At 34.0% G+C, this 21,089-nt stretch overlaps 1 protein-coding gene across 11 annotated transcripts in view; it reads left to right on the forward strand.

Annotated features, from left to right (window-relative positions):
- ATF7IP2 (activating transcription factor 7 interacting protein 2) overlaps positions 1–21,089 on the forward strand; it is a 50,853-nt gene that overhangs the window by 23,567 nt on the left and 6,197 nt on the right. For 9 of the 11 annotated variants that reach the window (XM_074346769.1, XM_074346767.1, XM_074346771.1 and 6 more), the window contains 4 exons: positions 14,480–14,553; positions 15,660–15,721; positions 16,161–16,227; positions 20,883–20,968. In XM_074346769.1, the coding sequence (XP_074202870.1) occupies positions 14,480–14,553; positions 15,660–15,721; positions 16,161–16,227; positions 20,883–20,968 (289 nt within the window). Of the gene's footprint in view, positions 1–25; positions 10,760–14,479; positions 14,554–15,659; positions 15,722–16,160; positions 16,228–20,882; positions 20,969–21,089 lie in introns of those variants that run through there. The other 2 variants (XM_045520815.2, XM_074346773.1) reach the window with 2 other exon arrangements.

Here is a 21,089-nt window from a genome sequence, read left to right on the forward strand (position 1 = left end):
AAATTTTAAGTTGGTTAGGTGATCAGGTTTTTCACTGTGATGCTTTCCATCTTTGGTTTGATCAACTAGATCACTCCAGTAGTTTCTACTTCTATACATGGAAGACTCACAGCCCTATGAAACAGTGGTTTTAAAAAACTACACAGAAGAGTAAGACTAGGAAAAAGGTGTCTAAAATTAGTTCCCTGCATGTTGAAAGTAGTATCATGATAACTTCAAATTACGGTGAACAGGTTAACTTATTCGTCTAGTTGATCACAAAGCAGCTGAGGCACCTAACCTCCAATCTAGTCTAGTAAAAGATTTGGGGCTGACAGGGAAGAAGTAGTTTAGTTTAACAAAGAAACATGATTGATAAATCCTAGCCTGGATTGATATTCAAGGGTCAGGGGGTGTGGGGATGGGAGAAATTTTAATGAATTCTTTTCACTGGTGATTCTCAACAGTTTTGGAGCTTTATAGTATTATTTATTTATTCTTAACACTCACTCATTAAAATGTCCTATGATTTTGCTTTTATATGTTAAATTATACCTCAGCTTTTAAAAAGAGGCTATATATATATACATATATATATAATATATATATATATATAAAATATGTAGCCAAAAACAAGTGAATTAAACGGTGGTCATTGTTTGAAGAACACCACCCTTTCCCCCAAATCACTACGCATGCTCAAGGATGCTATAAAACAAAGGAGAAGCATTACGAATCCTCACCATTTATAGGAGATTCTTGGTATTTGGGAATTTACGTGCAGTGCTGACTCTTCAGAAGAAATCCTAATATTCCATGATACTGAGGCCTGCATTTTAGTTTTGAACAGGAAGCTGTTATGAAGAAGGCATTTACTTAGTTGTCAAAGAGAAGAATCACATTTCAGTGAGTGTTTGTTGTTACCACTTATTGATACTTGTGCTGAAACTCATAAAGTAACAAAAAAGAAAAATAAAATATTGTTGATGGAAGTGAAAAAGTGAAGACATGATTAAAAGAGTAATTTATAGACTGCTATGTTAATATCAGTGGCTTATATCTGTAACATGAACAGTTCACCTTGTGCTCTGTAATGAAGGAAGAATGTGCAATTTATGAAACCATTTCAGGCAGCACTGTCAGCCCCTGGTGAGTGTGAGAATATGTGTCACAACTGTGTAACTTGACCCTGATGGGTAGGTTCAGTGGTGAGTTTTATAAAACATTTAAGGAAGAAACAATACCAATTTTAAATAAACTATCCCAAAGAATAAAAAAAGAGGGATTATTCCTCATTTTATGAGGCTAGATACTGAAATTTAGTAAAAATGATACTCTGATAATAAAATCAATTTAAAACCTTTACAGAAATGGAAAATTACAGTTTTACCCATGGAATAGATGCAGATATCCTAAACAAGAAACTCGTAAACCAAATTCAACAATCTATAAAAGCTGAGTTTGTTCCAAGAATGCTGCCATGTTAGTTTACAAGAAAAAGTCAACTTACGTAATGTGCGAGGAGAAGAATCATCATCAGCTCAACATAGATGTAGGATCTGATAAAGTATCTGTTTATGATTAAAAGCACAATTTTTAGCAGACTTGGAATAGGCGGTGACTTCCTTAATCTGATAAAGAATATCTGCAAAAGCCCTAAAAAAGAATTTGATAGTGAAATATTGGAAATATTCCCTCTGAGATAAAAATGGAAGGATACCTGCTGTTGCCACTTTAATGCTATACTGGATATCTTGGCTAATGCAAAAAAATAAAAATTAAAAAAAGAAAAATGTAAAAGAGTCGAAAAGAAGGAGCAGTAAATATTACTATTCTTAGCTGATTGGGGGCATGTATGTAGGAAATCCAAAGGAACTTACAGATAAATTATTAGGATTGATAAGAGTTCAGCAAGATTGCCAAACTCAAATATATAAGGAATCAGTTGTATTCCTATATACGAGATACGAGCAATTAGGAAATAAGAAATTTATAAACATCTAATAGTGTTGTGATAGCATCAGACATATCAAGTACCTAGAAATACAATTAACAAGGCATGTAATAACTGAAGAAAATAACAAAACTTTGAGATATCAAAGAAGAATTCATTGGAGAAACGTACTATGTATATGGTTTGGACAATGCAATATTAGAAAATGTTTTTACTTTTGTTCAAATTAATTTATAGAGTACAATTTCAGTCAGTTTCCCGGTATATAATTTTATGGAACTTGACAAGCTGATTTGATTCTAAAATGTATATGTAAATACTGTGGGTTGAGAGGCCAAGATACCCTTTAGGTAGAGAAACAAGATGGAAGGAATGTACCATCATATGTCAGGACATTATGAAACTGCAGTAATTAGGATCATGTGATATTGGCAAGTGCTAGACAAATAGAGCCGTGTAACAGAGAGTCCAGAAACCCATGCATATATGCATATGTGATGTGTGTTGAAGACTGTATGGCAGATCATTTGGGAAATAATTGACTTTTAGTAAATGGTGCTATTCATATTGGGGGAAATATGAAAGAATTGGATCCCTGTGTCAGGCTATACATCAGTCTTTTGTGAATTAAGGAACTAAATATCTAGAGGGAAATTATAAAGCTCTCAGAAGGTAACACAGAATGTCTTCATGAACTTCGGATAAAGAAAGATTTATTAAGACACAAATGCCCTTGCCATAAAAGAAAAAACTGATCAATTTTACCACATTAAAATTAGAAACTTCTTTTCTCAAAAGGCACTATAAAGATAGTGGAAGACAGGCCATGGAATGGGAGAAGATACTCACAGCACATATAACCTATAAAGGACTAGTACCCAGAGTAAATATAAAGAACTTCAACAAATCAATGAGTAAAAGCCAGATAATGCAAAAGAAAAATGGGCCAAAGTACATCTACTTCTCAAAAGAGGAATTCCAAATGGCCAGTAAACATATGAAAAGGTGCTCATCTTCACTAGTAATCAGGGAAATGCAAATTAAAACCACAGTGAGATACCATTTCATATCAGGTAAGGAAAAGTAAAACATTTAAAAAATCTGACAATACCAGGTATTGGTGAGGTTTTGAAATAAAGGGAATTGGTTTTATTTAATATTTTGTTGTTGGGTGAGTAAATTGGCATAGTAGTTTAGAAAAATTTGGTATTACCTAGAAATAATTGAAGATCTAAATATCCTTTGACCTAGCAGTTTCATTCCTTGATATGTACCCTAGCTAGAGACATGTACACATGTGCAGTAGGACATATATATAGGAAAGTTTATTAGCAGCATTTTTCATAATAGCCGAAAACCAGAAGGAAAAAGCTGTCCATCCATGTGGAAAAGAAAAATAATTGCTGTAAATCCATACAGTGGAATTCTGTATGTTAATGAAAACAAAAGAACTACAGTTATATGTGACAGTATAAGTTACTCCCACAAAAAATATCATTGAAAAGCAGATGCAAGGAATACTATGATTCTATTCCAAGGAAGTTTAAAAATAGCCAGCAAAAAGTGTATCATTTAGGAATTCAAAGCTACATCATCAATCTAAAGAGTAAAACAAGGAAATTATTACCATAAATGCTATTTATGGAGGGGATTTATGATTCAGGATAGAGGCACATGGGTTTCTGAAGTGCTGATAATTTAAAATGTATTTGTCTGAGTAGTGGCTACATGGATGCTAGGTTTGTAATTATTCGGCTGAACATGTATTTTTAATCCAATTTGAAAATAATTATTAATCAGAAATTTTAGATTGTTTGTCTAATCTTACTGATATATGTGGTTTCATAATTATAATCTTAATACTTGTTTTCTGTTTGTCCCATTATTTTATGGTCCTTTTCCCTTATCTGTCTGTCTCTCTACTCATTTTTAGCCTTTTTTGGGATTTTTTTCCCCATTCTCTATTACCTCATTAATTATACCTTTCTTATTGTACCTTTAGAAGTTATCCTAAAGATCATGATATAGATTCTTGACTCTAATATTAGAGTCTAATATGAATTGCTGCTTTTAGCATTTTATAGGCAATTTTGACATTAGAACACTTTTAACTATTTACTGCTCCTCTGCATTGTTTCATGCATTTAAAATTTTACATTATTTTAAATCTCGTAAGACAATATCATAACTTTGTACAGTCACTCATTTAGTGTTACCCAAATACAGTTGACACTTGAATAACAAAGATTTGAACTGCTCGGATCCACTTATACATGGATTTTTTCCAATAAATACAGTACCTCTAAATAAAAACAGGTTCTTTCACATTTTCTTTTCATTTTTGATGTCTACTCTTAATAACACATGTAGCATCTATGGTATTTTGTATCATATAGGACAACATTGAGGTAGGCACTGACAGACAATTCGTCGTGTTGACAGACAATGTAAACTTACAGTATCAATACATACAGGACAGTACTGTAAATGTATTTTCTCGTCCTTAGGATTTTCTTTTCTCTAGCTTACTTTATTATATGAATACAGTATATAATACATATAACATACAAAATATGTGTTAATCGTCTGTTTATCTTACCAGGAAGGCTTCTGGTCAACAGTAGGCTATTAGTAGATTTGGGGGGAGTCAAAAGTTACACTTCGATTTTCAACTGTGATGGGGTTGGGCACCCCAACTCCCTCAGTGTGCAAGGGTCAACTGTATTTACTCTTTCTTTTGCTCTTCATTTCTTCCTGTATTTCCATCTGGGATAATTTTTCTTCTCTCTGAAGAACTCCATTTATTTGTTTGTTTGTTTGTTTTAGTTCTCTGGATAAATTCTGTTTGTCTGGAAATAACTTCATTTTGTCTTTAACATGGATAGTGAATTATAGGTTGGAAGTTATTTTCAGCACTTTCAAGATGTCATTATGTTGTCTTCTGACTTTTATAATTTCTGTTAAAAAGTTAGATGGATCTTATTGTTCCTTCTTTGAGGATAGTGGTTGTAGTTCTCTGACTGCTTTCAAGATAGTCTACTTATCTTTGGTTTTCTCCAGTATACTGTATGATGCTCAGGGGTAGTTAATTCATCCTGATTGGGGCTTATAGTTTTTCTTGAATCTGTTACTTTGTATGTTTCATTATCTTTGGAAAATTCTTCACTATTATCTTTTTAGATACTCCTGCACCATTCTATCTCCTCCTTCTGATATTCCCATTACACACTTCTCTGTACACTCTGTCTTTTTTGTTCTTCATGCTTTTGTCTGGATATTTTTTACTAAACTATTTATTAATTCTCTCTTCAGCTGGATCCAAATGTTAAACTCATGTATTGAGTTCTTAGTTTCAGTCTGTTAAATTTTCCAGTCTCCTCTTCCCATTAGATTCATTTTTATAGATTCAAGTCTCCTGGTGAAATTCTTCACCTTGTCATCCACATGTTGAACATTTTAATCACTGTTATTTTCTGATTTATTTCTTACGACTCTTATATCTGGGTCACTTTGAGCTCTGTGTCTGTTCACTCTTTTTCATCTTTGCACTGTTTCTTACACCTACTGATTTTTTCTTTGAATCTTAGACATTGTGTATTGAAAATTGTGGAGGCTGTAAATGATACTAGCTTTTATCAGAGTGAATACACCCTATATTCTGGCAGGCAGCAGAGAGAGGCACACAGCCTCTTTTGTTGATGGTTTTAAAATATGCCCATAAGTTCTCCTCCTGTTAAAAGGTGGAGCCTAATTCCTGACTTGGGCTATACTTAGTGACAGCAAATAGAATACAAAAGCGGTAACATGACAGTTACCGCAAGTGCTGATGTAGAAGCTGCAGCAAGCTATCCAGAAGATCTAGCAAAGGTGGTTAATGAAGGGGTTGCACTGAACAGTAGATTTTCAGTGTAGATGAAACAACCTTATATTGCAGGAAGATGCCATCTAGGACTGGTAGCTACAGAGGAGAAGTTAATGGCTGGCTTCAAAACTTCAAAGGACAGACCGACTCTCTTTCTGGAGGTTAATGCAGCTGGTGACTTTTAAGTTGAAGCCAGTGGTCATTTACTGTAACAAAATCTTAGGGCCCTTAAGAATTATGCTAACTCTACTTCGTGCTCTATAAATGGAACCACAGAGCCTGGCTGACAGCACATCCAGGCTTGAATTACTAATATTTTACGCAAATGAATGTTGAGACTTTCTGCTCAGAAAAGATTCCTTTCGAAGTTTTACTGTTCATTGACAATGTACCTGGTCATCCAAGAGCTCTGATGGAGATGTACAGTGAGATTAATGTTGTTTTCATGTCTGCTAACACAACATCCATTCAGCAGCTGATGGATCAAAGGATAATTTCAACTTTCAAGTTCTTTCTTTTAGGTATTTTGTAAAGCTATAGCTGCCATAGATAGTGATTCCTCCAATGGATCTCTGAGCAAAGTAAATTGAAAACCTTTTGGAAAGGATTCACCATCTGGTTCCATGAAGAACATTCATGATTCATGGGAAGAGGTTAAAAATAGCAGCATTAACAGGACTTTGGAAGAAATTGATTCTAACCCTCATGGATGACTTTGAGGGGTTCAAGTAACTGCATATGTGGTGGAAATAGCAAGAGAACTAGAATTAGAAGTGGAGCCTGAAGATGTGACTGAATTGTTGTAGTCTCATGATAATATTTTAACAGATAAGCCAAGAGAGTGGTTTCTTGAGATGGAATCTATTCTTGATGAAGATGCTGTGAAGACTGTTGAGATGACAACAAAGGATTTAGAATATTAGCATCAACTTAGTTGATAAAGCAGAGGCTGGGCTTGAGAAGATTGACTCGAACTTTGAAAGAAGTTTTATAGTAGGTAAAATGTTATCAGACAGCATTGAATACTACCGAAAAATCAATCACTTGTGAAAGGACAAGTCATCTCTGCAGCAAATTTCATTATCTTATTTTAATAAATTGCCACAACCACCCCAGCCTTCTACAACCACCACCCTGATCAGTTACCAACTGTCAACATCGACACAAGGCCATATACTAGCAAAACAATTAGGTACAATTTACTGAAAGCTTGGGTGATGGTTAATATTTTTTTAGCAATAATTATGTTTTAATTAAGGTATGTACACTCTCTTTTAAAAATAATGCTGCTATACACTTAATAGACTGTAGTATAGCATACAGTACAGTATGTATAGTAAACGTAATTTCTGTATGCACTAGGAAATCAAAAAATTTATGTAACTCACTCTGTTGAGATACTCACTTAATATTGTGGTAGTCTGGAATTGAACCCACAATATCTCTGAGGAATGCTTCATTGGTTACCATTTGTATTTCTTTCTACTAATGAAATTAAGCAACGTTTGTTAGTCATTTGGGTATCTTTTTTCATAAAGTTTCTCTAAGACTTTTGAATGTTTTACTTTTGCACTGCCAGTGTTTTTTGTTGTTTTTTTTTTTTGTCAGATATATTTACTACAAACATCTTTTCCCATTCCAAGTCTTTCAACTTCATAATAGTGCCTTTATATGAATAGTGCCTTTATATGAATTGACTCTTCTTAATTTCAGTGTAGTCTTTTTTTTTTTTATAGATTATACTTTTCTGATGAATGTTTCATCTGGTTTTAACAATTTTCTCCATTTTCCCTCAATATTCTTAAAACTTTGTCATAGTTTTTTTCTAATATCCTTGTTTTATAACTCCAGTATCTTGATTATATGTACATATGTTTTTTTTTCTCTCAGTTTCCAGTCATTTGATTCTGTTTGTTAGCATGCTTGATAATTTTTGAAGAATTAGTGAGGCTCTGAATAGTATCTTCCTATAGACAAGATTTATACTATTCTGTCCTCTGGCAGATAGAGAAGGGCCTGGTCACCTAATCTGCTCAGGGAGTGATATAAATTGAAGCTTGTTGAAAAGTCTCCTTTTGTCTCTAGTTCACACTGGCTCTTAAGATGTAGCCCTCAATGGATTCTAGCTGAAAGCTTGAAGTACTCACCTGGGCCTCTCCATCTTGGTGGCTTCTAAATCTTAATCCTTACCTCCTCAGCCCATAATTCCAATGAGATTGCCAAAAATTCAACTCTGCTTTTTTAAGTCTTTCTGCTTAATGTCTTAGACTCCTAAATATCATTATAGTTGATGTACTATAGCAGCAAACAAAAATATTAAAAACATTAGAACTATAGAAGTATTAAATGATGAATTTTGAGATTGATAAAAGATTTTGACTATAGTATAATGAACATGTGAAAAGAATTGTTATAGTTTTCTTGTACTTTAGCAACAAAATAAATATAGGTATCAATCTTTCATCCATTATGTGACTATTACTAGTAGAAAAAAGTATATACAAATAAACTTTGTAAGTTTTGTTAGAGACCAAAAATGAGCAGAAGAATAAAATACTATTGATAAAAATTAGATCTGAACCTTTTTTGTTTATTAAACTTAGACATAATAGCTTTTGTTAGAATCTCTTATTGATAAATTTGATATGAGAAAATGATTGAATTAAATATTTGTTAAAAAATGTACATGAAAACAATTGATTTCACAAAATGGAAATCAGTGTGTAGGAAATGTCATCTTCTGTTCATGAAGTCTTAACTGCTATAGGAGTTGTTCTTTTGCTGTAAACAACCAGAAAACGAGACTTAAAAAAAAGAATTATGTTTAAACATTGTTCAACAGGGAGCACTAGACTATGATCCCTATGAGAAAGGAAACAAATGAAATACACCCTGCCATCATCCAGCTTACTGCCTGGAGGCATTTCCCAGGTTGAAGAGCAGGGGTGGGAGGAGCCCGAACAGCCTGGTGGTCTTGCTGTGTTTAGATCAGATATTGTGGAGTCTGAGTTATCTAGAATTTGTGAGGCAGAGCAATGAAGAGAGGCAATTGCATAAAGGTAGAGCTCTGAAGGTTTACAAAGGGAACCCCTTGTATCATTGGCTGAATATAGATCTATACGTGCAAAGGATGAAACTGCAAGAGACTGGGGTAAGAACCATTGAAAAGAAGGCGGCCAAACATTTCTTGGAGGTTGCACAGGAGCATTTTGCTTTCTCACTGGCTATAAGACGAGACTTATCATGGAACGACAAGTGGATTCCTTAGATGGGTATTGCTGTAGTGGGGCTAAATTAGTCCTAGACTAAAGACTGCAGTGGACCTACCCCACAAAACTAAAAGGACTCAAAGGAGTTAAACTAATCCTGGGTGATTTAACTGCACGCCAGGACAAAGTCCAGCACTCTCTGAAGAAATGAAACATCATCCAACAGTGTAAATTTTACAATGTCCAACATCTAATAAAAAATTATGCGTGCAAAGTATGAAAAATATAACCCGTAACAAGGAGAAAACTGAAATGATAGAAACTGACCTGGAATTACTATGGTTGATGGACTTAGCAGACAATAGCATAAAACTCTTCATGTCCACAGTATAGAGGAAAATGTCAACATGATGAGAGAAATGGAAGATTAAAAAAAAAAAAGACCCAAATTAAACTTCTAGAGATGAGACAGTGACTAAAGCGAAAAGTACATTGGACAGGATTAATAACAGATAATTACTGGCTTTTTTAAAAATTAGTGAAATAGCAATAAAAACTTGAGACAGAACATGTGGAGAAAAAAGATTAACAAAAAATGAACAGAGCATCAGAGACCTGTAGAACAGTATCAAGCAGTCTGATATATATAATATATGTATATATCATTGAAGTCATCAGTAGGCAGGGGGCAGGGAGGAGAACAGGAAACTATGACATCTAAAATTTTTCCAAATTTGATGAAAATTCTAAAATATCCATAAATAGAAAGATAGACAAAAAGCTTAACAAACCTAAGCAGAAGAAGCATAAAGGAAAAGTACATCATAACCAAATGTTATGTTGTTAAAAGTCAATGGTGACAAGAGAATCTTAAAAGCAGCCAGAGAGAAAAGACACATTCCATAGAAATGAACAAAAAATAAGATGAGAATTCTCACTGTAAACTGTTAAACTTTAGAGATGTCGAAGAGAAGACATCTCTAAAGTACTGAAATGGAGAGACATCTCTGTATCGTTGAAAGAGAAACTGTCTACAGTGTCTACAGTTCTACACTCAGTGAAAGTATCTTTCAGACATGTACGAGAAGACAACTTTTTCACACTAAAAAAGTGAAAGAGTACATCCGCAGCAGACCTGCACTACAATGAATATTTAAGAAGTTTCTTCACGCAGAAGGAAAATTATACCAGACGGAAATTTAGATCTTTGCAAAGGTAAAGTAATGAAGAGTGCTGGAAATTATAAACATGTGGATAAACATAAAATATTTTACTGTATTTCTATATAGGGCATATATATGTGCCCTATATAGAGGTATATATATATATATATATGTATATCCTCTGTGCTATGTGGTGGGTGTATGTTATATATATAAAATATTATTTCTCCATACTATTTCTATGTATGGGCAACAAACAGTTGGAATTTTAAATTTTAGATTAATGCCGTTTACAATAATATCAACGAATATGATATTCCTAGAGGTAAAATTACCAAAATATATATGACTTAACTTCAAAACTACAAAGTTGACTTCAGATTTCTAGTCCAGCATGTAAGATGTCGTCACTCCATACTAACAACAAGTGAAAAGCTGAACAAACTGAAAAATCAACTTTTCTTTGATCCACCAGAGAAGTAAGGTCATAGAGCAAATTACCGCCCCCCAAGTTGAAGAGAGAAACAAGCAGAAACAAAGAATTAAAACATCCTGGAACTGTAGCAGAAACCTCAATGGCAACCACTGCTGGGTAGGTAAACCTACATTGTAATTTATCAGAGTAGATACATCTGAGAGTTAGAAACTCCAGGGTAGGGGGGTGCCCTGTTATGGAGGGGGGCGCAATTTTGTGAGCTTTACCTCTAGGAGCTCCACTGATCTTCACAGTGAATATTGGAGAAAAATCCCCTCATGCTTCCAGCAGGAGGCAGGGTAAAAAGAACCTTTTGAAATACACCAGAGCAGTCTTAACAAAGCCTGCCCTCAGGAGAAACTGTTACCAGAGATTAACCTACCTGTGGGAAAAGAAATACCCAACACCTGCTCCCTCTAGCCTTCTACAAGGAGGAAGAGAAATACCCAATTCTGGCTGCCTCTGGCTATCCTGTCCCACCTAAGTAAGGTGTGAGGACTGAGATGCATCAGTGAATTTCACACTGAAGGGGCACAGACTCCCTAAAAGACTGACACTTAATCATAGGACTGGTAGATTGCTTCCCTCCCCCCACATTTTACCACTTCTTCGCTAAAAGCCTGTTTACCGTAGTTCTTTTTACTCAGTGCATCATGTCTACCTTTCAACAAAAAATTACAGGACATACTAAAAAGCAAAAAACACAACTTGAAGAGACTGAACAAGCACCAGAACCAGAGTCAGATATGACTGGAATGTTCAAATTATCAGACCAGAAATTGTTTTTTAAAACTATGACTTACATGCTTTAATGGAAAAAGTAGTCAAAAATGCAAAAACTGGTGGGTAATATAAGCAGAAATATGGACATTCTTTAAAAAAAAAAAAAGAACTACTTGAGGTCAAAAACACTAACAGAATTGAAGAATGCCTTTGATGGACTCATTGTAGAATAGATCTGGCTGAGGAAACAATCACTGAGCTTGAGAATATGACAATAGAAATTTCTAAAATGGAAAAGCAAATAAAAAAAAAAGACAACACAGAAACCCAGAATATCCAAGAACTTAGGACAACTGCAAAGGGAGTAACATATGCATAAGTGGAATACCAGAAGGAAAAAAGAAAGGAACAAAAGCAGTATTTGAAGTAACAATGACAAAGAATTTCCCTAAAATTAATTTAGACATCAAGCCATAGATCCAGGAAACTCGGAGAACACCAAGAAGGATAAATATTAAAAAACGTACACTGAGGCATATCATATTTAAACCTCAGAAAATCAAAAGATAATGTCTTGAAAGAAGCCAAGGGTAAAAACGCCTTACCTATACAGTATAGAGGAACAAAGGTAAGACTCACATCCAACTTCTTAGAAACTATGCGAAGAAGAAGAGACTGGCTTGAAATATTCAAAGTATTGAAAGAACAAAACTACCAACCTAAAATTCTGTATGCTGCGGAACTATTCTTCAGAAGTGAAGAAATACATTCTCAAACAAAAATTTAGAGTATTTGTTGCCAGTAGACCTACCATGTAAAAAATGTTAAAAATTCTTCACAGAAAAGGAAAATACATCAGAAAATCAGATCTATATAAAGAAAAGCTCATCAGAGAAGGAATGAGTGAAGATAAAATAGAACCTTTTATTTTTCTTATTAGTTGATTTAGCTGATGAGTTTGTTCAAATTAATAGCAATAGTGTATTTGGTTATGGATGCTTGTGTGTGCACACCCACACTCGTGCACTTGTGTATAAGTGAAATGAACGGTAGCAATAATTCAAGGAACAGGAAAGAGGAATTAGAAATATTTTGTTATTATAAGGTACTTGTACTACTTGTGAGGCAGTATAGTATTATTTGAAAATTGACTTGGATTAGTTGTAAATGTAAATGTATATTGCAAACCCTAAGGCACCACTAAAACCAAGTGTAATTGATGTGCTAAGAAAGGAGAGAAAATGGAATCATATAAACTGTAATTTTATCCTTAATTGCCAAAACTTGGAAGCACCAGGATATTCTTCAGTAAGTGAATGGGTAAATAATCTGTAGTACATTCAGACAGTGGAATACTATTTAGTGCTAAAAAAGAAATGTGCTCTCAAGCCATGAAAAGACATGTAAGAAACTTAAGTGCATATTACTAAGTGAAAGAAGCCAATCTGAGAAGGCTACATGCTGTATGATTTCAACTATATGACATTCTAGAAAAGGCAGAACTATGGAGATAGTAAAAAGATCAAATGTTATCAGAGGTTAGTAGGGAGGGATGAATAGACTGAGCACTGGGGATATTTAGGGCAGTGGAATTATTCTGTATGATACTGTAATGGTGGACACATGTCATACATTTGTCAAAATCCATAGACTGTCTAACACTGAGAGTGAATCCTGTTGTAAACTATGGACTTTGGGGATAATGATGTTGTCAGTGTAGTTTCATTAGTTACAGCAAGAGTACCACTGTGGTACAGGATTTTATGGGAGGTTGTGTGTGGGAGAGGATAAGGGGGTATATGAGAAAACTACTTTCTGCTCAATTTTGCAGTAAACCCAAAACTTCTCTAAAAATAGTTTATTAATAATTTTACAAAGTAGAAAATATTGCTGAGAGAAATTAAAGGAGACATAAATATATGGTGAGATATGCCATGTTTACAAATCAGAAAATTCACTGTTAGTGTCACTTCACTCAAATTGTTCTGTATATTTAAAGCAATCTTAATCAAAATCCAGCATCCTTTTCTGTAGAAGGTAACAAACTGATCAAAAACTTGTGTGAAATGCAAAAGACTTAGAATATGAAAACAATGCTGGAAGACATACACTACCTGAGTTCAAGACTTACCATAAAGCTGTGGTAATTAAGACAATGGTGCTGGTGTAAGGATAGACGTGTAGATCAGCAGACAAATTAGAGAGTATGGGTATAGTCTGCTGGTTTTCAACAAAGATGTGAAGGTAATTTAATGGGAAAAGATAGTCTTTTCAAACAATGCTCCTGGAATAACCAGAGGGGAATAGTGAACCTCAACTTTTACCTCACACCGTATACAAAAATAACTTGGAATGGATCATACACCATTCCAAAAAAAATACAAAAGCTAAAAAATTTAAAACACCTAATAAAAAATGGTACATCCCTGTGTATAGAAAATTCATGCAGCAAATTTATGGACTTACTGAAATTTATGTCAAGATTTTCTTAACAAAAATTCTGATTTTAAATGTCAAACTCCTATTGGAATCGGAGTCAAATGGGAGCAGAGACAATCTTCTGACTCAGAATAATCTGTAACCATGATCAGCATCACTTATCATCATTGCCTCAGTTTAGTAAATGTGTGGTAAATATTGCTGCTATAGTGATATAATATAGAGTAAGGGCAGAATTAATTTTTTAATATCTTTATTTTTTACAGTTCTATATCTGTAAGAGTCAAAAGAGTTTTAATGGGTTTCTTTTAGTTATCATTGTTTCATTTTCGTGAAGGCTAGTATATGTGCTAGAGTGACTTCTGTATATTTTCTACATTTATGTATATTGTATACTTACAGATTGTACATTTGGGTTCATTGTAAATGGATCTCTATTAAGTTTTAAGGACCTGTTGTTATTGGATATCATGAACTTTTAGCCATATAATTAATTGGTAATACATGGAGTTTCTTGGGTATTTGGTTTTATCATCTTCATCCACCCCCACCAATTGTAAGATTAAAACATATCAATTATGAAATATTAAATTAGAATAATTCTAACCATAGATTGCATGTTTCAGCCTAATAATGCATGCTTAGTTTATTTTTTGTTTTTTTAAATCATTTTAGTAACAGTGATGATGTCATATTGGTTTCTGTGGAAAGTCCTGATTTGACAACTCCAATTACATCAAATCCAACAGGTATCCTAAGTTGATTAAAATGTGACCTGTCAAATTAGAAAGCCTCTAATCAGTATTTGTTTAAAATTGAAAATTGAATATTATCTTTTAATACAATAAAAATTTTAATTCTACTCTCAGAGTTATTTTATATCTGTGATTAATACTACCTGAATAAATCAGTGATTCCTTAATAAAATTGAGGTTTCTTTTTAACCTTGTATTTATCAATTTATGGCCTTTTGTCTCTTTACCACGTTTGTTTAATGGCTTTGTAAATTCTAAGACTACTTACTTTTCTTATCCGTTTTTACTTTTTTGCTCTGGTCTTGTTGATGGTAGTGGTGGTTTATTATTTGTCTTTTTGTTTTGTCTTTGAGTTATCTTATAGTCTATTAAGATTTAAAGTTTGGTTAATCTTTAGTATCTTTAATTTTTTTTAACTTTTAAAAACAATACTTTGTTACTCTTTAGAGTTTTTCTCATTACACTTATGTAAAAATTTTTAACCTTAGCTTTCCAATAAGTTTCCTTTCTCTTAAAATAGCTATCTTGTTGGCCCATAATTTCTTATTCAAAATTCCCCATTTCATTTTCATTTTTACTATATATTAGAGAATTTAATTTGCATCTTAATTTCAAAAAACTTTGTCTCCACTTATATAGCTACTTAATTGACCCCATGATTTGGGCTGTTAAGATTGTAAATCAAATAATTAAGGGATATTAAGCATTTATCTGAGGCTTTAACTGGTTCTATGAAGAAGCCTCCTTAGCTATCTCAGGTGGTCTAAAGATGCTACAAGTAAAATGTACATTTCCAAGTTTATTTCCTCAAATGCTGTAGTAATTTACAGATTTTTTTTTAAAAGAAGAGTTACTAATATTGTTATGAAGTTACATAAGGACAAAATCTTTTGAACCAAAATTAGATTTTGCATTTTTTTTGGACTGATTCATTGATCTTTGGAATAGGTAAAGTCAGTTAAGTTACTGTTTATAATTATATAATGGTTAATGAGCATCCCCATTATTGTGTCCTCAGCATTTCATATATTGTAATGTCTATAAATATTTAATAGTTAATAAACTTGTCAAATGTTCATATTTTAATAATATTCTTCCAGATAACGGAAAAGTTACATCAGGAAATTCTAACATTTCACCTGATGCTGAAACTGAAGCTGTGGTAGGTCCTAAATATTGCCTCTGAATGTTGTTTATTTGAATATGTTAGATGTAGGATCTTGAGTGTTGCTACATGTTGGATGACTTATCTTGTCATTCATTCTTTGAGAGATTCATTCTCTGAGAAACTAATGTCTGACTAGTTAAGATGACCAAGTTCCAGTCCAGCTTAAACATTAAAAAGCAAACAGCTAATGATAAACATATTTCACAACCATAGTTATTACCAAATAACTCATTTAGACTCTGCTTAATCATATTCTCAGAAACCATATACAGTATTGCATGAGCTTCTCTTTCATAGTGGAGTAAAATTAAACCATAAGACTTAGAGAATTTTCAATCTCTAGCTTCTAAATGGTAATTTTAAAAGATATGTGTTCTATTTTTTAAAAACATTTTCTGTTAAGGCAAAATCATAATCCTTAACAACTTTTCAGGTTATAGAGAAGAAACTTGATTCTGTGATTGATCTGACAAAAGAAGGCTTGTCAAACCGCAACAAAGGTAAAGGATTGTCTTTCTTTTTCAAGACAGAGGGAAAGGTAACAACTTAAAATACATTTGACCCATTTTTGAAGTTTAACTTTGTGTGTTAGTTGTGTGTATGTTAATAGCTCTATGTACTTTTATCACATGTGTAGATTTGTATAACTGCCACTGCAATCAAATTACACAACTGTTTCATCACTACAAGATTCCCTCATGCTATCCCTTTATAGGATTTTTAGGGGTTTCCCTCAGTCCCTGTATCCTGGCAACCATTAATTTGTTCCTCACCATTATAATTAAGTTATTTCATGAATTTTATATAAATGTGACATAATATGCATCCTTCTGAAATTGGCTTCTTTTACTTAGCATTTCTCCCAAGGGTCATCCAAGTCGTTGTATAAGTATTCCTTTTTATTGCTGAGTAGTATTCCATGATGTGGATGTGTAATAGTTTATCTCTTCTTTCACTGAAAGATGTGTGTTGCTTGAGACTATTAGAAATCTCTTTCCTGCCTGTGAGACACACCTTTTTCCTTAACCATAACAATAGTGGCTGTGAGAGGAGTCTAGGGCATAACGTGTGTAGAGGGAGAGTCACAACAGTGCCCTCCTTCTCATATTTAAACAAAAAGAAATGAAATACAGTCTCTGGGGCTGACGATCAGTTATGTAAGGTCTCATCTCTTACTACTGGCGCTTGAGTGTTTGCTGTGCTCTTTTGATGAAATACTTGAATTCACTTACTAACATCAGTAAATTCTGTAATATTAAAAAAATGGAGATTATGGTAGCAACTACATAGTCCAGTTCTTTCTCCTGTCTCAACTGTGGATCCAAAGGTTGAAACCATTGGGATCTTCAGGCACCTCATAATAGAATCAAAAACACTTTAGTTTCCAATTTCATGATGAAGATTAGAATTATAAATCTGAAAAATGAATTGAAGTCCATGATGAAGTAATCATTAATAGATTAAAATTAACAATTTTAACATTAACTTTAATCATTAAGATTACTAAATATTTCTTTAAACTACATGATACAGAATTTGAGATGCAGTAAAATAAAAAGAACACAGATTCATTCCATACTTTATGGGTTTTTTAAAAATATTTTGGGGGGTGGTAAATTAGGCTTATTTATTGTTTTAACAGAGGTACTGGGGATTGAACCCAGGACCTTGTGCATGCTAAGCATGCACTCTACCACTGAGCTGTACTCTCCCCCCATTCAGTGCTTAATAAGTCATACCTGTAACTGGGGGTGGGGTGCGGCTTCAGTTTGAAATCAAGCAGTTAGAAAGAAGGATCATGCTAATTCATGATGCTTACTCATGGTCAGTGTGAATCTATCTTGTAAAATATTCAGTTCTGAATAAGGGTATATAGTTAGATCAGTCTTGGATTGTTTCCCATATTCCCAGGCTTCATGAATGGTATCACCAGCTCACACAGTTTCCCAGGTCAGAAGAGGAAGAGTCCCTTTTGACTCATCAATATTCCTCATGCCACTGTCTGGTCAGTTTTCAAGTCCATCAGTTCTTGTCCCCTGAAAAGCTAACAGATCTAGTCCATTTATTTCCTTATTTCAGAATTATATCATCTTTAGCCTTGTCTATGGCAATATAACCATATTTATGTCTGTTTATGTTTAAAATATTAAATGTTTTAAAAATATTTTGAACTAAATGAAAATGAAAACAAGCATATCAAAATCTGAGGGATGCAGCTAAAGTAGGACTCAGAAGGAAATTACTAGCATTAAATGTTTATATTAGAAGTGGAAAGTCTAGAATGAACAATTTAAGCTTCTGCCTTAAAATGCTAGGATTAAAAATAACAAATTAAACCCAAAGCAAGTAGATGACACTTCAGTAGAGAAGATGTGGGGATGGCAGTTAAACACAAGAAGACATCCTCAACAGTGTTATTCCTTAGAGGAGTTAAGACCATAATGAGATACAACACATCCACTAAAATGAAAACAACTAAAAATAGGCAAAGTGTTGGTGAGGATGTGGAGAGACCTAGAATTCTCCTGTTTTGCTGGTAGGAGTGTAAAATGGTGAAACCACTTTGGAAATGGTTTGGCAGTTTCTCAAAACATTAACTGTACTCTTACCAAATGACACTGTTATTCCACTCTTAGGTATTTACCCAAGAGAAATGAAAGCCTGCATCTACACAAATGTTCATGGTAACTTTATTCATAATAGACCCAAACTAGAAACAGCCCAATTGTCCATCAACAGAAAAATGGATAAATAGGTTGTGGCGTATCTATCTGTACAGTGAAGTACTACTCAATAATAAAAATGAACAAAATATTATTGTATACAACATGGGTGAATCTCAGAAACAAAATGCTGGGCAAAAGAATTCTGCATACTAGGTGACTTGATTTATGTCAGATTCTACAAAAGACCAGTCTGATCTTCAGTGGCAACAGACCTGTGGTTTCATGGGCCAGCGGTGAGAGGGGGATTGACTGAGAATGTTTCGAGTCCAAGCTCTTACTGCTGGCCACACAATGAGCCAATAGATCGAGATGAGTTGTTAGGGTAAGGAATAGTGCTTTATTCAGAAATCTAGCAGACCAAGATGGTGGACCAGTGTCCCAAAGAACCATCTTCTCCGAGTTAGAATTCAGGCTTTGTTTATACTAAAATGGCAGGGCGTGTGGTTGGTTGCTGCAGACTTCCTGGTGCCAGAATCCTTTGGTCTTGTAGCTGTCCACGTAGGTCCATGTCCAGTCACAAGTTCCTATAAACCTCCAACAAGATAAATGTTACTCTCTGTTCTGCAGCCTTTTATCTCTATAAGAATGGAAAAGTGTTATACCTTTAAACATCAGGGCCTTGAGAATGGGCTGCCCTGTTTATTTTAGAATATAAGGCAACATTCTTGTAGCAAAAGCAGTAGAATACAGTGGTTGAAGTAAACAGATCCATTATGGAGTCAGATTTATTCTTCCCAATTACAGGAAGGGACCCTATTTGGGGTAATAAAAACTGTCTTGATTTTGGTGATGATTACACAGTTGTACCTTTGTCAAAACTCAAAGAATTGCACATTTTAAATGAATGCACTTTATTGTATGTAAATTATATCTGAATAGTTACTTTTAAAATGCAGGCTTTAAAAAGCATGTCTATGATAAAAATATTTTCATGAGTGAATGTTTGTTTACATATGCATACATATGCAGCAAAGGTCCTGGAAGGTCAAACACCAAAGGGTTAAGTTGAAACTTGAGGCCACAAGTCTAAATTCTCACATAGCAGTTTAATGAGGAGGAACCTTAAAATAAATAATGGGGTACTAGCTACTGTTGCTTTGAGAATACAAATTGCTAAAGTAACCATTACTCATTTTTATACAGGTAAGGATAAAAGCTGCAGAGTATCTACAAGACATTGACATTGATGACACAAAGGATGTAGACATTAACTGGTTTGGGACAAAAGTCCTGTTTTGTCTCATCTTGTCATCATAAAGTTGAGTTTCTGTCTTAGCCTGACTTACTTACCTTGAAAGAAAGGATGTTAGTTATGGGAAGTTATAGTAGAATTTTTTTTTGTATGAAACTGTTCACTTGAAAATTTGAAGGGGGTTATTTGTATCAGCTCTTCTACACTGATGAACCTGCAGATTATGATTTCACAAATCTAGTTCTAATTAATTAAACTAGTTAAAAAGGCATTACAGATTCTCTTTAAATTAAAACCATAAAATCATTACCTCTTCTAAAAAGGTTTTTAAACATCAGTAAGCAAAGTGACTAATAAGTTAACTTTGAAAAACAGTGCAATCTTAATTATCCTTGTCAGTTAAAAGAAAAATACAAGTAAATTTGATTTGGGGAGATTCATAAAGTATATTAAACAGCTGTATCACTGTACATACAATGGATCTAAAATGGTTTTTACTGCTTATTAGCTGCATTCAGACTTCTGAAATTTTTAGCTACCCAGCCCTACCACTTTCCAGCATGGAGCCCCATTTCTTACCATCCCCATAATACTCCCTCTGGTTCTTCTCAAACCATCCTTGCACCTACTACACCTGCTTTCTCTCTCTCACACCCACATTTTCTCTATTTTCCTCCTTTTCTTTCTTCTTCTAACCATCTCTCTTTCTTTCAGTCTCTCTTCTATCTCTCCTCCCTCTCCTCTCCCTTTCAGCAGTCCACAGTTTGTAGCTAATTCCCGCTAGCTACCGTGGATCTCAGCAGTTGAGATACCTTCAGCCCCAGCCTGCGTGATTTTTAGTTTGAATTCCCAGGTCTTGTGTGTATCACACATTCATACAGGATTGTAAATGGCTCTGTGTTTGCAAACATCCTCATTGACCTAATAGCAGAATTCTGCCTCTAACAGTACTGTGGGAATCCCTCTCCCATGGGTAATTTTAGTTCCCAGTTGCATCATGACTTAAGTGTTTTACCTTAAATGGGGACTTTTTGTCACATTAGAGGAAGATTCTCTATATGTTTTATACCTTTGGGTCTTGAGCTTTTATCAAAAGTTTATCTTTTGAAATAATCACAGTTTTATAATTTTAGTGCATGTGTAATTACTACCTAAGACATAAACTGCTGCTTGCTTAAAGGCTATGGGATTGATTATTGCAGATAAATTTTACTTTTAAACCTTGTGTTGTTCACAGAAAGTCCCACATCTACCGTTGAGTCGCCTACAAAAGCTGTTTCAGTCTCAAAAGAGACAACCCCAGTGGTGCAAAGTGCAGCCCAGGTACTAATATTAAATGCTCTGTAAGGGATGTGCATTCCAAATTGAGTGCAAGTACCCATTTTACTCATGAAGAAACATTTGAGTCACATTTCAGCTTAGAAAGTGCTTTGATACACTTTTT

The sequence above is a fragment of the Camelus bactrianus genome, chromosome 18 (assembly GCF_048773025.1).
Source record: "Camelus bactrianus isolate YW-2024 breed Bactrian camel chromosome 18, ASM4877302v1, whole genome shotgun sequence".
Taxonomy (NCBI): Eukaryota; Metazoa; Chordata; class Mammalia; order Artiodactyla; family Camelidae; genus Camelus; species Camelus bactrianus.